The 16933-nt window shown below is 42.0% G+C and overlaps 1 protein-coding gene across 1 annotated transcript in view; it reads left to right on the forward strand.

The window, feature by feature from the left end:
* The window catches only part of SNTG2 (syntrophin gamma 2), a 120169-nt gene that overhangs the window by 64309 nt on the left and 38927 nt on the right, over positions 1 to 16933 (forward strand). The window contains exon 9 of the mRNA XM_088665607.1: positions 3358 to 3487. Within this exon, the coding sequence (XP_088521733.1) occupies positions 3358 to 3487 (130 nt within the window). The remainder of the gene's footprint in view (positions 1 to 3357; positions 3488 to 16933) is intronic.

Here is a 16933-nt window from a genome sequence, read left to right on the forward strand (position 1 = left end):
AAATGATTCTCCCTTTGACAGTCAACATGATGCAGCTGTTTCAAGTTCTTGCTCAGCTCATGCAATCTTTCTTAAACTAAGAAGTATCTGATGAAGTGTGCATGCACACAAAAGCTTATACCCATAACATACTTAGTTTGTCTCTAAGGTGCTACTGGACACTTTTTTAATTTATTTTGACTGTGTCAGACCAACACAGCTATCTACCTGTTTCTTCAACTAAGTTACTCTTACCCCAGGGCCGCCCCTATGGCCAGGCTGGGTGGTGCAGGGCACCATGGCGCCGGCCCACCAGGAGGGCGCCGCGAGCTGCGCCCGCCCGCTGGCCGGCCGGTCTGCCGCGCAGCTGCGCCTGTGGCAGCCGTGCTGCGCGCTGCGCCCACCTACCCACCACGCTGGGAAACGGGGCGGGAGGGCGCCGGAGAGATCCGGCGCACCACAGCGCCAGGGGCGCTTAAGACGGCCCTGTCTTACCCAGTGCTATCTTTCTAGAAAAAGAGGTGCTGGAACTCACCATGAACACCTCCCTTGTTCTCTTATAATGACAATGGCGTCCACCTGAAAGGTGCCACCAACCGGGTTCTGGCTGGGGGTGGAAAGCCCTGCTGCTACAGGATTCTTGTCCAGGTTATTTTTGCGACATGACAGGAATTGAACTGATACAAATGTTTTCCTTGGTCACAGGTTTTAAAAACATATGGCTAAAAACAATGTAGGTGCCAATGAAGGGCCAGTGCTATATACTGCCACTAACAGTGGTGTGCGGTGACATTTTTGTAGGGGAACAGTTAGGGCTAGAAGCATCAGCTTGCAAAAGCAATGGGGGAGGGGGACATGAGCATCACGCCTCCCTCCCTAAACCGGACAGAAGCTTCCTGGGCTTTGGGGAGATGCCAGGGCTCTGACAGGAAGCTGGAGCCCTTTTGCTTCCTTCCAAAAGCCGGGCAGGGCTCTTGGACCCATCAGAGCATCACACCTTCCTCCCTAAGCCAGGCAGAAGCTTCCTGAGCTTTGGGGAAGTGGTGCCAGGGAAACATTTACGGGACTAGCCTAGCCCAGTGACTGCATGCCACACTGACCACTAATGAAAAATAAAACAGAGAGGGTTTTTTTTTTTACTAGTAGTGGACAGTAATACTACCCTTTGGAGAGTGAAGAGTGCTAAAGCCTAGCTCTGAACCAAACTGTAACCACTGTGTATAAATATAGGTCACATTCAAATAGACTTGGGTTCTATAAGCTTACAGTTCTATTCTAGAAATGGTGCTAAGAACAAACTCTTGAGAATCAGGCCTCGGATCAGATGATTGACCCAAATGTTAATTATTTTGAAGCTCACATAGAGCCATAACAAAAATATAGAAATCCTTATTTCATTTTAATTAATGGTATCAGTGAGTGAATTGTGAAGATGCCCAGTGTCCCTTCTGGAATTATCATTGTGATTACTGATGTAGTCTAACTTTTTCATGGCATTTTCCTTAGCACACTAGGAATATGTGGAAGGAGAAGTCTTGCATAGTAACTCACCCTAATGCAATTTATTTAATTCCTTGTTGGCATGCTGCATTTATCTTAATGATGGCTTTAAAACCAGCTTGATAGGTCACTGATTTCAGTATTAATATATAGCACCTTTCTCTTGGTATTTCCTGACCCATAAAATGACTAGCCAGGCCCAGATCCAGTTCAGAATTACCAGGCTGCCCAGCCATTTTTTTGTCAGTTCAGATAAATTCTGATTCCATGCCCCAAAGGCACCCTGTGGCGTGAACTGTCTAATGTACTTCACTTAAAACAGTAGGTCTCCTACTCTTTATAGTTAAATTATGAAAGAACAATTACCTGCTGAAGGCTTTCATTTATCCAAGCTATCTGCATGTCTGAATCCCATGCATAATGGCTAGTCAGTTTACATATGAATAGTGCCATACTTACTCATGAAACATAGAAAAATTTGCACGGGCATGTGTATACATGCAAAAGCTTCTCCAAATTGCAAGAGACTAATTATAATTATATTATTTCCTCTTATTTTAAAAGCACAAGATTGTAGCCTTGGTTCTCCATGCACAATAGCTCAAGATCCCCCAAGCATGTGATTCATACACCGGCTTGCCCTTCACCCCGATCATGTATCAGGCAGTTTGACATGACCGTATCAGATAGAATGTGAACCATGGGTACGGGAGCTGACTTGCGCTTGAGCTGGAGGCCGTGCAGTTTCTCTGCTTCATCTGCTTTTTAAGCTATTTCTGGAAGTACATTTTCTTGCCAACACTGCTCTGAACAGCTCGCCGCTCAATCTTCATTTACCATTCAGCCCACTTTTGCAAACCTTTCCGCACACATGATCTGGTTACGCAGGTGTGTGTTCGGTAATCCAAACAGATCGATTCTTTCATATGGTAATCATAATCAGTCTAAGGGTTTCCTTAAGTAACCTACCTGTATATTATACATGGCCCTTTTATTTGCCATGAAAGGATAAACTGTTACTTCCATCCCCATATTACAGGTGAGGCTGTAAGACAGCAGCTTGGCAAAGCCCAGGCCACCAAGGGGAGTGTGTTGTGGAGCTGAGATCTGAACCTGCAAATGCTGAGTGCAAACATTATGCTGCTCTCAACTACCATGCTAAATTATATCACATGATCCTCCGGCTCATCTTCACGTTGCACTACAGTTGATGTGATGCAGCTCTGAGTTATCTGTCTGTGTAGATTTAGTTTGAAAATTGAAAGACATAATAATAATAATAATAATAATAATAATAATAATAATAATAATAATAATGCTCAAATCCTGTACCTATCTCTCTTCCTTGCACTGTAGTTTTGCTGTTATGATATCTTCATCCCTACCCCCCACCCCACCCCACTCACCAGTTATAGTACATGAGAACTAATTTGCAGAGACACCATAAGCTGGGCTGGATTTAGGTTTGATGAGGCCCTAAGCTTCAGAAGGTAATGGGGTCCTTTATATGTCCAGCTGTCCTTTGTCAACAACAAATTGTTGCTCTTTTTTTGTTGAATATATGCTATATGGTAATTTATGAACCTAATAGGTATCTAAAGCCATTTGCACATAACAAATAGGAGTCTACACAACACAAAACACTGTTGCTGTATGTAGGTTTTATTTTATTTCTTTTTTATCTTATATTTTGGAAATGTACATCCAGTGTTGTTGGTTTTTTTTACTTTAAATTTTTTGGAGGCCCCCAAGAGAGGGGAGCTCTAAGCTATAGCTTGTTTAGCTTATACATAAATCCGGCACTGACCATAAGAAGTAAGGACTAATGGCTGGTATAGCATCCTTGATGGTGTGTATATATATTTCTTCTTGCTGCAGATCTAATGCATTTGAAGTACTGGCACTCGATGGAGTTAGCACTGGGATACTTCAGTATTGTTCAACCCAGGAGAGTGTTGACTGGCTGAGAGCATTATCAACTAACATCAATGATTTGACACTACAAAATGTATGTTGCTTCCTAGATATTTCACCCCGCCCCTGTTTTTTTGTTGTTTGGGTTTTGTTTGTTTTTTTCCTTAGCGATTCAGAATGACTTTTTCCACCTGCCAGAGATCAGCGTAATAATTGTTATGTGTTTAAAAAGACATTGATTTCAGGAAGGAGAGGGGGAGAGAAAAGGCACACCTTGTCAAATTAGATGATGCCTTGCAAACTCTCCAAACATTCATTGTGATCTGTCACATTTTACAACAGGGAGAATGAGAAAATAACAGCCTTTTACATTCCAGGAGGGGCGGGTCACAGAGTATATCAGTAAGGGCCTGTCTTAAGCTTTGCAGTGCCATTAGTCCTGGGAGCTGCTGTTTTCACTTCTCACATGAATATTGTTTAAATAACAAGTTGAGACGCTTGTATATTTATGGATGTATATTTTTGTAACCGCTGTCCTCATACTCTCTCATGTACTTAGCTTGCTCACTGATACTTTCATGAGCATTCATATTCAGGTCCCAAAAGAACATACAGCATTTCATTATTCAAAACCTTTTTTAAAAAATGGAAATGCTTAAATTGGCCACTTTTATTTTGAAGAATAAACAACAACCAGGGGACTATTTTTTTTTCTGGTATGTGTTCCCAATCTAGATCAAGATACCATGCCAATGTCCTGGTGGTAAGCCAGGTTCTTTACCTGTTCCTTCCCCACTATGGACACACCTCTAGAAACAAAAAAGAAAAGCAAAAACAGAAAAAGTAGTCAGAGAGGGGATAATTTTCAGCAGAAATCTAACGTAGGTCCCTTATCCAAATTGGGAGCATACTTCATGGTTGCTTCCCCTTACCCCCCACCCCACCCCCTCGCAAATTAGAAGTGTGGCTAATTTAGCATGTACTATGGCATTCATAGACATCATCTAGCACTGTGAGAGTGTGGTCTTCGTCTGCTTAACCCTTTCCCACAAACAACCCACAGCCCACCTGTCCCTAAGGACTGCTGCGTCGACAGCTTTAAAAATATCTGATTAACTGGAATGTCTACATAGCTGTAGATGCATTCATATCAATAAACAGAAGTCACACCCAATCACTATAGAGGTTTCAAAACCACAGCCTCTGCTGACCTCAGGTCTCCTCCTTCAGTTGAAAACATTGCTTTTGCGGGTAAAGGTGCAAAACCACTATTTTTCTGAGAATCTATGGATTGAATCCAGACTTTGCCTTCCATGGATAGAAAGGCTCCTTCCATCCTCAGAAGGCTTTTTATCTGGCAGAGTTATCCCCTTAGAGCCAGACTTTACTGATAGATAAAGGGTCAGACCACACCTAATGTACTGTGTTCTGTTCTGGGCACCGCAATGTAAGAAGGATATTGACAAGCTAGAACATGTTCAGAGCAGGACAACCAAGATGATCAAGGGAACCAAGCCTTATGAGGAATGGATGAGGGAGTTGGGTATGTTTAGCCTGGATAAGAGGAGGCTGAAAGGAAATATGAAAGCCATATTCAAATATCTAAAAGGCTGTGACATGGAAGATGGAGCAAGCTTGTTTTCTCCTGCTCAAGAGGTTAGAACCTGAAACAGTGGCTTCAAGTTACAAGAAAGGAGATTCTAACTAAAGATCAGAAAGAACTTTCTGATGGTAAAAGCTGTTTGGCAATGAAACAGACTCCCGTGAGAAATGGTGGACTCTCTTTCATTCGAGGTTAATAAGCAGAGGTTGGATGGTCATCTGCCATGCATGATCTAGTTGAGATTATTGCATTGCAGGGGTTTGGACTATATGACTCTTACAGTACCTTCCAACCCTGCCATTCCATTTGGAGATTCTCTTTCCCCTGAAGCCCCCATTCCACTGTTCACACTGTTCCAGAAGGTCCCCCGATGCTCTGAAATAATGTTGCACTAACGTGACAGGAGTAGCGGAGAAGGAGCATAAGGGACTTCCCTTTCTGATCTGAGCAGGAGTAAAGTCTGGATCTAACCAAATGTTTTATGAGCTTTAACTTGATACTCTTTCATTCTCATGTGATCTTAGCAAGTGCCCTAAAAGATTATTGCATTGACTTCACACAGCTCTATATACAGTTTTTCACTGTATCTGAAGAAGTGTGCATGCACACGAAAGCTCATACCAAAATAAAAACTTAGTTGGTCTTTAAGGTGCTACTGAAGGAATTTTTTTATTTTACAGCTCTATATAGATTTTGATTTTCACCTTCTGGTTTCACAGAATCTGCTACAAATATCAACTTAGTTTATTTGATTTTCTCTCCCAAACAGTAAGCAGAAAGACTTATAAAGAAAAGACTATTCCAGCTTCCTGTTCCCGGCGGTGAGAAATGGCTGACTCCCATACAATCAGATCTCAGCCATGCCAGTAATTCAGGGATGATATGGGGGTAATTAGCCCTGGCAGTCTCCCCAGGGTGGGGGAGGACTGTCTCATAGACCCGCAGATTGTCCGAGATTGTCAGCTTGCATCAAGGTGCAAGGGGCAGGACACTGGGTCCCAGAGCATGGTACTCTGGCACTCTCTGAAGCCACTCTCATAGCCGGAAATATCTGTTTGATAAAATAATTAGATTTGGACAATAAACAGACATAGTCTAGACCAGGCATCCCCAAACTTCGGCCCTCCAGATGTTTTGGACTACAATGCCCATCATCCCTGACCACTGGTCCTCTTAGCTAGGGATCATGGGAGTTGTAGGCCAAAACATCTGGAGGGCCACAGTTTGGGGGTGCCTGGTCTAGACTGAAGAAGACTGAGAAAAAACCTGCAGAATTGCAGTGTCCCTGGTATTTAAGCTCAGACTTCAAAGAGATTCTCATCATGGTGTTTGGATTATGGAGGAGATCGGTACGTTCTTTTATTCTTCTCAATACCTACAATTGTTTTTCTACGCCAAGCCTCATTAAGAAACCTATTTTTTTTAAAAAAGTATAGAGTATAATTGAGTATTCAATTGCGCAACTTTGCTTAGACTTGAAAGACTTGATAAAGATAAAAGAAGAAAGACTTGATAAAGATAAAAGAAGAAACAAGATGGTGCTTGTTAATATGATGCAGCACAGAAAAATGAGAGCTCATTCCTTTTTTGAGGGAAGTGGGAGATGCTTGCTGGCTGACTTTGTAGTGACTTGACATAATTATTTGGGATAACATACAGTGCATCTGTTTGCAGAATTTCTTCATTATGAGCGAGAGGGAAGGCTAAATGGATGTCTAGCAGCCCCCCTTCTAGGGCCCAGAAGGGGGGATTGTGTGGTCTCCGAAAGCTGATCGATCGCTAAATGACTTATATCTGTGGAATACAGTTCATTTACATTTCAGTATTGCGGACAGTATGCTTAACATCAAACGACAGGCTTGAATAACAACCCGGATTGGAATAACTTAACAACATGGGAGGTGCTGCGTGATTAAACTCTAAACAATAGACTTGGACAACAGCCTGGATTGGAAGATTGGAATCAGGAAAAGCTGTGTTGGCAAATAGACAGTTGGAAAAATACATATTTACAAATAAAGCCGCATTCGATGGATGAAAGGATATATGATTTCTGACATGATTGAGAATCACATAGCCAGGGACGGAGAACTTTAAAGCGTTAAAATCGGAAAGTAGAAAATATGAGAACAACAAAAAGAAGGCAGGAACGAAGATATTGGAGATATACTTCAAGAGGTCCAGACTATGGGAAGCCCGGAACAATCAATAATTAATAATTTGGACTGTAATTTGGTTCATTGTTTTTAATTGGATTATGATTATGGATATGTTAATTGGCTGTTTTTATTGGAAAGTTAATAAAAATGATTATTTTAAAAAGAAAAGACTATTCCAGGTATTGCTAACATCTGCTGAGTTTCATGGTGCATCCACACACATGGCAAGGGTTTTTCTGTGTGTGCAATTTGCTACTAACATTTGTGCAAGGACGTGACATGGTCCACAGTGCATCTTGTGATATGTCGTTGTAGTGACTACTGATAGGGGAGGATTTAATTCACTGTATAATGCGAAACAAAGTTCCATGTTTCTCACCTTCTGGACTCACCACCTGGGTTTAGATATGATTGATTGATTGATTGATTGATTGATTGGATAGGGTTTCCCCGCTACTTTTCATTCAAATGACTCTCAAAGCAGCTTGCAAACAATAACAATAACACAACACAACACATAACAACATAACATAATGGAACACCACAAATACAGCATAAATCATATAAAAAACTAACAAATCATGAATAGGACAATTACAATCTTTAGAACACTATTAAAAACAGTGACTAAAAAATAAGCTAAACATCACAATGTTCATATTATATAATTAATACGAGCAAAAGCCATATTATATAATTAACAAATCTATACGGCATTCGCAATATAAAGAACAATATTTAAAACATTAACTAAATAGTAACTAAATAGAAAAAAAGCTAAGCACTGTTAAGGTCATGCACACAATCTCCACGCTCCTATGACTCATCATCTTTTACTCTTTTCAGTTCAATAAAATACACATAACGCCCAATGTTAAGCCAGCTCAGCCAGATGTTGTGCCAACTGGAGTCCTATGGTAGTGGGCCATAGTGGGGCTCTTGGGCCTACTGCCAGTGGTAAGATGGATGCTAACTCTGGGTAGTCTGCCCAGTCACCACTGATGAGGAAGTTACACACACCAGTCTCGATAATCAGGATGTCCATTTCCCACTTGAAGTCCAAGATGAGCCTGTCCCTCCTGGTTGGCAATTTGTGGCTGCACTTGGTGCAGAGGCTGGCCCGGAGGTACAGCAGCACTTCCACACTTAGGACTTTCTTGCTGTCCTGCAGCCCATCCACCAGAAGTTGTTCCAGCTTCTTCAGCTGCTCCTTGGCCGACATGGTGGCAGAGGAGGCAGGGCAGCTACTTGAGTCCACCAGGCAAGAGGGAGATGCCAAGGGAGCCTCAGCAGGATCCTGGTGGCCTGGATGAGCTCGTAGCCAGTGACTTGGACCTGCGCCTTGGTCTCAGCATCCAGGCCACTTTTCTCACATGGATCTGTAATGGGAAGGGAAAGGCTTAAACCTCATTCCTTTGCACCTTGATCCCAACCCCACCAATCTCCAGTGGCATTTGTTATGACCGCTTCTCCCTGCTCCTTTTTCATCTCTTCTGGCTTCAGGTTGAGCTCCACATTGAACATGGAAGGTACACAAATAAAACCACATATCTATGAACTTTTCCACAGCATGGCTTGCATACAATTTAGCTTGTATCTAACCAAGTTATACTCAGGGAAGTCATGCCCATTAATATACCGTAAGTGTATCTGCTCTGAACATGACTAACATTAGATGCAAACCCCTTGCATTTTTATGAAGGTATCAGAAGAGCTGCATGTAGAAAGCACGGTGTTTGCTGAGCTAGTTGAAAATGTGTATAAAAGTGGCGGTGCAATGTGATGTGCTGTCCCTTCCTGCATAATTTCATAGAAAAAAAGTGACTGCTCCCATGTACCTAGGGGGCAGCCATATTTTCTTCCTTACAATGTCCCCGCAAGGCCATCAAGGACATAAAATGGAATAAAAGATTACTGCCTTCGGAGTGTCATGGGAGCAGACATCTTTTTTCCTCTTATGGTTACCCAGGAAGGGATAGTATGTCATAATGGCACATTCAAGGCATTTTTTAGATTAATTTTCAATAGGCTCAGCAAGTGCTGGACTGTCTACCTGCTCCATGGCTGAAAACTGTTGAAAGTTTGTAGCTCAGTAGTAGAACATCTGCTTTGCACGCAGAAAGTCAAAGGTTGAATACCCCTAGCTAAGGCTAGGAAATAAATAAAAACCCTGTCTGAAACCCTGGGTAGCCATTGCTAATTGATTTTAGACGATACTAAACTAGATAGATCAGTCTGACTAAGCATAAGACAGCTTCCTTTGTTTAAAAAAAGAAATGAGAATGGGCAGCCCTCAGACCACCTTGTAAATACTTTAAAAGAAATTAAATTACGTTTTTAAAAATTGATTCCCATGAAAAGCATGCAAAAGAATTTTTTTAAGGATCCCACCCCCAAAAAAAACCTGCATGGAAACAAGACAGAATGGACTCACTGGTCAACACATTTAAAACACAAACCGGATCAGTTCTATTCCATTCATCCCTATTTCTTTATTTTCTTGTGAAAAGATTTGTACCTTTTTCAAGAAGTGAAATACTCCTGCAATGTCCATCTACTGCCCTCTTTCTCTCCCTTTGTAGGGCCCTTTATTTTATATATATATATATATATATATATATATATATATATATATATATATATGCAGATTTCATTTGTTTGCCCCTTTACTGAATTCTTTTTAGTAGATGTTAAGCCAATCAAGAATGTGGCTATATCACAATCCCATATTACGGTTTCCAGAAACACACACACAGTCTATCACTCTCCCCCCACCCCTTGTCTGGTAGGCTGTCTTTTTGCTAACTTTATTGATTCAGCAGTTTGGTACCCAATGCCTTAAATGTTTGATGCTGTGGGTTTTTTCGGGTGGGGGGTGGGGGGGAGTATTTATGCATGCTGTTTATTTCATATGTACATACAGAGAGAAAGTGTGTGATTAATGCCCAAAGAATCTGTTGGAGCAGTTGGTTTAGCTCTGAGACTCTACAGCTGCATGTTGCAGAATGGCTAACAGAATGTGGTTCCAGAGGGAATATTTCTGTGACTGTCTTGTAAAGTTGAATTTAAGCATGTGTAGTAAGTGGGACAAAGGCATATGGTGCCTTCCTGCTGCCTGCCAAATTCTGCTGCCACTGATGGTGAAATGTTCCTCCCTTCTTCCTCTTTCCAAGTAAGATTCACTCCACTGTGTATACATATGGTATAGTTAAAAATGCATGCGTGGGTAAGCTTGAACAGGGGAGGAAACATTGCACGTATGCAATATGGTGCAGACCCATGCTAAAATAGGCAAGTATGAAACAGCCTTCGGTTTTAGTTCCACTACAAATTATTGGGTCATAATAAAGCTGAGGCTTTCCCCTCTTTTACAGATACAAGAGTTCCAAACAAACTTCTTCATTTCAGTAGAGGCAGCAACTTATTGTTTGCATTCCAGAACCAATGAGTGGCTTTGCTGTGCTCATTGAAATGAATGGGGGAAATCCATACATTCCAGAGCTGAATATCCACCAGTTTGGTGTGGGTTTTGTTGCTGTTCATTGTTTGTTGTTGTTTTTGTGCTGGAAGTTGCTCGTGGGACAGAGTGGAATCTTTCAATGCCCTGCATATCAACATTGTGTTTCTGAGACCGTTCTGAAAGGAGCAGATTCCACTTGAAAACCTGTGAATCCTGCAGTAAGCTCTAAAGCAGGGGTGGGCCAAAATTCACCTGACATCACAGTGACATCAGGTGATGCTGCACTTTGACACTCCAATTGTTGGGACTTAAAAGCACAGCGTGGGGCTGTTCGAAACCCCTTTCCCAACAACATTACTCAGCAGCATAAGAGTAGCGCTGGGAAGAAGCAGCAGTTTCCATTAAATGGAAAACACTTCCCTTCCTTTGAGCAAGGCTCGCTCCCTCTGCCCATAAGTTAATTGGCAGGTGGGAGTGCACCTTGCTGCAGCAAAGGAACAAAGCTATGCTCCCGACTGCTCCTTTGATGCCCCACCCTTGCCTGCCCCACCCCTGGTGTCATGTATGCCATCAGGCATAGGGCAGGTAGCAGTGGCTTCCCCAAAACAGCCCCACAGGCCAAATGGGGAGGCCTGGAGGGTGAAGTATGGACCATGTTATTGGAGGTTCCCCTCCCTCTTGCTCCAAAGGGACAGGCTGGTTTATAAACAAACATGAAAAAGCAACTCTGCCCCCTTTTCTCAGCTCCACCCTAAAGTCATATGAGCCAGGGAGAAGGGTTACCCAGGGTATATAAAGGGAGGTTAGCTAAGCTTCAGCTAAGCTTCTGAAGGCTGGGAAGCTTCCCAGAGCCAGACACACAACCCATCCTCTGAAGGCTGAAGCTGCAATAGCACTTTCTGGAGGCTGCACAGCCTCTCCATCGAAACTCTGGGGTTGTTGTTTTTTACAAGCCTATCCTGGAGCTTTCACCTCTTAATACCACTTATATGAATAGCAACAGTGAGATGAAGAGTATTTATCATTGTCGTGTGCCAGTGAGCTTAAAGGGCCAAAAGCAACCCAAATATTTCTTTATAACTAGCAACAATTGTAAATTTATCTTAATTTGTTGTTACACACACCCAGCAGCTTGGCTTTCTGTTTTAGGAAGAGTGTCATCAAATTGCACTTATTTTTCATGATTAGATGAATTGCAGTCTGATCCTAAACATGTTTGCACAAAAACAAGTCCCTGAAATTTTCAATGAGGCTTTGTGCCAGGTGAGCACTTTCAGGGCTGCTGCCGTAATCTTTTTAAGAAGGTGCTTTGGTTTCCGTGCTCATCAATTATTTACATATCTACATAAATAATTCAGTAACTGGAGTGAGAAGAAGGGGGGGGAGAGATTTCTAAAAATATACTTTTAGCATATGTTGAAGGCGGAGGTTGTCCCCATTCAAAAAGTTTTATCTTTCCAACATACTGAACATTAGCTCATTTTATTTCCACTGGGCCTTTGTGAACTTGAAACACCACCTGGTGTTGCCTCTTTGTATCTAAAAAACATCCAGCCATCTTTGTTTTTGTTTTTTTAAGGATAAAGTCTGCAGCAGAAATGGGAGGGGGGCATGCCACTAATGTAGCAAAAATGCAGAAGATAAAATCAATAGGTGGGAAAGGTGTTTTTAAAAGCTGCACCAAGTTGAATCCAAACCTGTTTTTGAACTAAAAAGTTCTTCCTCCAGGGGAATCACTCTACAGTTAGACAGATAGGAAAACCACATATTCTAGTTAAGTTTGCTATTCATAAAGGGACTACTGCTTCCAAGCTTGTCTGAGGTCATTGTATTGACTGTAACTTTGCATGCCAGCCGTCTTGGGAATGATAAATTTGTGGCCACAGAACAACCAAGTAAACGTAAGGACTAGGAATAGCAATATCTATTTTTTTAAAAAAAATCAAGAAGAGTTCTAGTGGCTTTAACAATAAAGAGCTTTAGACTGCTCAGAATGGTTGTTTCCAGGGCAATCTCAAACAGAACAGACTTCTGCTCGCCCAGTTGAATCTGTTCCAGAGGATTGTGGGATTACAAGGGGAAGAGAAGAAGGGGCAATCCTGCTCATGTAGCACTGAATTTGATTCCCTACTACTATTATTCCCATATTTTAGCTGTAGGGTGGAGACAGTGAGCATGACAGCAAATGGCTTGTTTAAGACCATCTGAGGTGCAGGTGGTGCTGTGGTCTAAACCACTAATGCTCTTGGGCTTGCCAATTGGAAGATTCAGTAACTGGAGTGAGAAGAGGGGGGTGAGCTCCCATTGTTGTGTCCCAGCTCCTGCCAACCTATCAGTTCGAAGCACGCCAGTGCAAGTAGATAAAAAGGTGGGAAGGTAAACGGCGTTTCTGTGCGCTCTGGTTTCCGCCACGGTGTTCCATTCTGCCAGAAGCGGTTTAGTCATGCTGGCTGGAAAGTTGTCTGTGGACAAACACAAGCTCCCTCAGCCTGAAAGCGGGTCGAGCGCCGCAACCCCATAGTCGCCTTTGACTGGACTTAACTATCCAGGGGTCCTTTACCTTTACCTTACCTTAAGGAGCTCATTTGCTTATTGCTAAGATGAGGGTTTCCTAATTTATTGTGCAGCTCCTTAGGCATTGCAATAGTTCTCAGACACTCAACATGGAAATCTTTTAGTAAGTGTTTTAAACTCTCATTTCTATAAAGGTGTAACCTCTGTGCTGATGACTGAAAGTAATGTACAATGAATGCATGGAGGCAGATAGCCTATAAGCTGTATGTATTTCAGCACTGTCCACACAATCAGAAAATAGATAACATAGTGCATAGACATGTACAACTTGTCCTAATGTCTGTGCCCTCCATTTGTATCCAAATGTGTTCATTCACAACATGAAAAGTACAAGTACAGGAGATTGCAAATATAGGTCAAGTAAGCCACAGTTTTCATAGCAAATATAGCTTATGTTATATACAACCAGCTTGTCTAATGGAATTTCAGAGGGTACTCCTCTAGATGATATTCTGAAGTAATGTGAATGACCCATGCAGAATAACGTTCACCTTTTATGAAGGCTCTTTTAGACAACTGTTTGTGAAAGCTCTTTATGCATCTCTTTTATCTAAGCTTTTCCATGCACAATCACCATATTGTTTATAATTTGTTTTCACGTGTTTCTGAAATAAAATGCAATACATTAAGATTTCTCCTGAACACAATATGCTACTACCGTGTTTCCCCCTTTTTAAGGCGTAGTCATAAAATAAGCCATAGCAGCATTTCTAAGCATTTGAGAAATATAAACCGTACCCCGAAAATAAGCCATAGTGATAGGCGCTGTGTGGAAGAGAGCACTGAGCTCCCCGAGTCAGCAGCAGCAACGCCGGCCGCAGCAGTGTTTGCTGAGTCCTTTCTTGCTTTTGGGACTTGGTTACTGTGCTGGCTTGGGATGGTGTGTGTGCAATTGCTGTTGCTGCTTCGTGTTTTTCAGCTGGATTCTCTGGGTTCTAAGCACTTTCCCCCGTTTGTTTGCGAAGCAGCACTCGGCTGCAGCCCCTGCCTCTCCCGGCGGCTGCAGGAGGCTGCAGTTGATCGCTATCTCCTTTTCCATTTCTTTTGTCTTTGAGCACCCGGCCCCGCCCCCTCTCCCCTTCGTGGAATGAAGAACGGAGTTTTAGCAGCATTTCCTCATTATAAAAAAAAGGTCAGGAACTTTTACTTTAACCTCAAAAATGGGATATTTCCTCTCTCTAAAAACAACTCTGACCTGAACACCAATAAAACGGGGGTAGATCACCTCCAGTTTATAAATCCGCAAGTAGATCGCAGTCTCCTGGAAGTTGGGCTCTATACTTTGGCTGATTGCAAGCCTTTGCATCTTTAAAAAACAAAAACCATGCGCTTCTCAGTCTTAATTTTCCTTTAATTCATCCCCCTATACCCTCCTCCAACCATTGCCTCCTTCCATTCCTTACCCCCCTCCCTCTCTCCCCACTTCCCTCACTCCTGTGCGATCTCATTGCTTTTTCTGTTGTGTTGTCTATTTTATATTTAATATTATTACCCTTTATGATGTTATTTTTTCCCTTGCGATAATTATTTATTTTTTATCTTTAACTTTCCTTTCCATATTTTTCCATATATAACTCAACACTTTCAAATTCATTCTTAACTCTTTGGATAGAGTGCCCCCCCCATTATTGTTGTTAATTTTACAATTCCTGGATTTTTTATGGAACCGAACAGCTTGGGTGCTTCAGAATGTGCCTTCTGTTGCTACAGGGCTATGGGGCTTCACTATTTGACCCCCCCCCCCCAGGTTGGGATTTTTAAAGTAGCTCTGTGGGTCCCAGGGCGCAGAATCACCCACGAACCTTTCCTTTGTCTAAACAGACCTCTTCCCCCCTGACTTTGGAAGGCTGTGCTTCAAGGGTGATACCAGGGGTTTTTTAAGACCTGCGCCTCTTAAGGATTGTTACGGTCCATAACTTCCATTGCTTTCTACAGGGTTGGGGGTTTAAAGCACTGCCACCCGCACCCCACCCTGCAGGCGCTCGGAACTGGCAGCGCCAACAACGCGCCCAGCAGCGCGCAGAAGAGAGCACCGAGCATCCTGAGCCAGTGGGTCCCAGTAGTACCAGCACTTTTTTTAAAAAAAGACACCCCCTGAAAATAAGCCACTGTGTGTTTTTTTGAGGGAAAAAAGTTATAAGACGGTGTCTTAAAAAAGGGGAAACACGGTATTAGAAAAAGATGAAAGGCAGGAGAGGGTGCCAAGCACCAGAAAAATGGTGTAGATTGTTACAGAGTCTCTATGCTGTAGGGAGCAATTGTATTTGTATTTGGCAAGGTAATTCTCTAATTTGTGCATATTGTGGTAGTATTCTCCACTGCTGATAGGATTTTTTATTTCCAAGTAAGCAGTTCCAAACCAAAGACTGAGTTTATATATATATTATAAATAATATATAAATTGCATTTTGTTTTGTTTTTTAAAAATGTCGCCATGACTTTCTAAGTTCCTCACAAGAATCTGAAACACTGACCTTAAATAACCATTAAAATACAGTGATATAGATCTGCAGTCACTGGCCTGTGCGAATGAGGATAATTTGTAGAACATTATCTCCTAATGTATGTGATGTTGGTTATAAATTGGTTGAAAAGCTCTTGAATTCTGGTAAAATTAATGCCATACTATACATGACACAGGAGATCAATGATTGTGTAGTAGTAGTAGTCGTAGTAGTCGTAGTAGTAGTAGTAATAATAATAATAATAATAATAATAATAATGTCATTGCAGTCATTGTGGTTTGGGATCAGCAGTGCTGAGAGAGTGCTAAACACTTTCCCCTTGCTACAATTACCCAAGCTATTATCCCACACTGGTGAAAAGGGGCAGATGCAATATTAATTCAAACAGTGTTAACAATAACTTCTGGCAGGGTAGATTTTGATCAGGGGAAAGGTGCAGTTGGAAAGGTTTAGATCAGGCATCCCCAAACTTCGGCCCTCCAGATGTTTTGGACTACAATTCCCATCATCCCTGACCACTGGTCCTGTTAGCTAGGGATCATGGGAGTTGTAGGCCAAAACATCTGGAGGGCCGCAGTTTGGGGATGCCTGGTTTAGATCTTCCTTCCCGAATGCTGCTGCCCTGATCCAATTGTTCCCCATGGCTAATTTAAAGTCTTTTAAAATAAATTGTATTTTAGGCCTTAGTCATATAGTGAAATCATCATCATCATCATTCAGTTTCTGCTGCCCAGCAGAGGGGGAAGCTGGATGAACAATCACCATCCATTTATGGAATTCATATTTTTCTCTACACGAGAATACAAAATTGATGTGAAAAAGCCAGGAGTGGCTTGCTTAAAGAGATAAAGGGGTCACTTTCTTCATGTGTATATATGTGTATTCCAGCACATAGCCTCGCCATTGCATACCACTTCATGTTGCTGCCAATAACATCCCTTACTCGTAAAATGTTTGAGAATGAATTAGTGGCATACCATACAGAAAGTTGCTGCGGGATTCACACACTGCTATCCTATGTAGATCTCCCTGGAAATCAGTCTCACAGGGACTTACTGCTGAGTAAACATTATTTATCAAGGTTTCTATACTGCCCCTCTTCAACAGTACCAGGGCAATATAACAGCATCACATTAAAATACAGTAAAATATATCACAATCTGCAGTAGACCACCCAGACTCAGTATTAACACCCCGCAAAGCTCATAGGATAGGTATCATGTGTTCATGGGGATATTCATTGTAATGGCTGCTCTGCAGTGTCCCTGTGATGAACTGA

The sequence above is a fragment of the Zootoca vivipara genome, chromosome 3 (assembly GCF_965207765.1).
Source record: "Zootoca vivipara chromosome 3, rZooViv2.hap1.1, whole genome shotgun sequence".
Classification (NCBI taxonomy): Eukaryota; Metazoa; Chordata; class Lepidosauria; order Squamata; family Lacertidae; genus Zootoca; species Zootoca vivipara.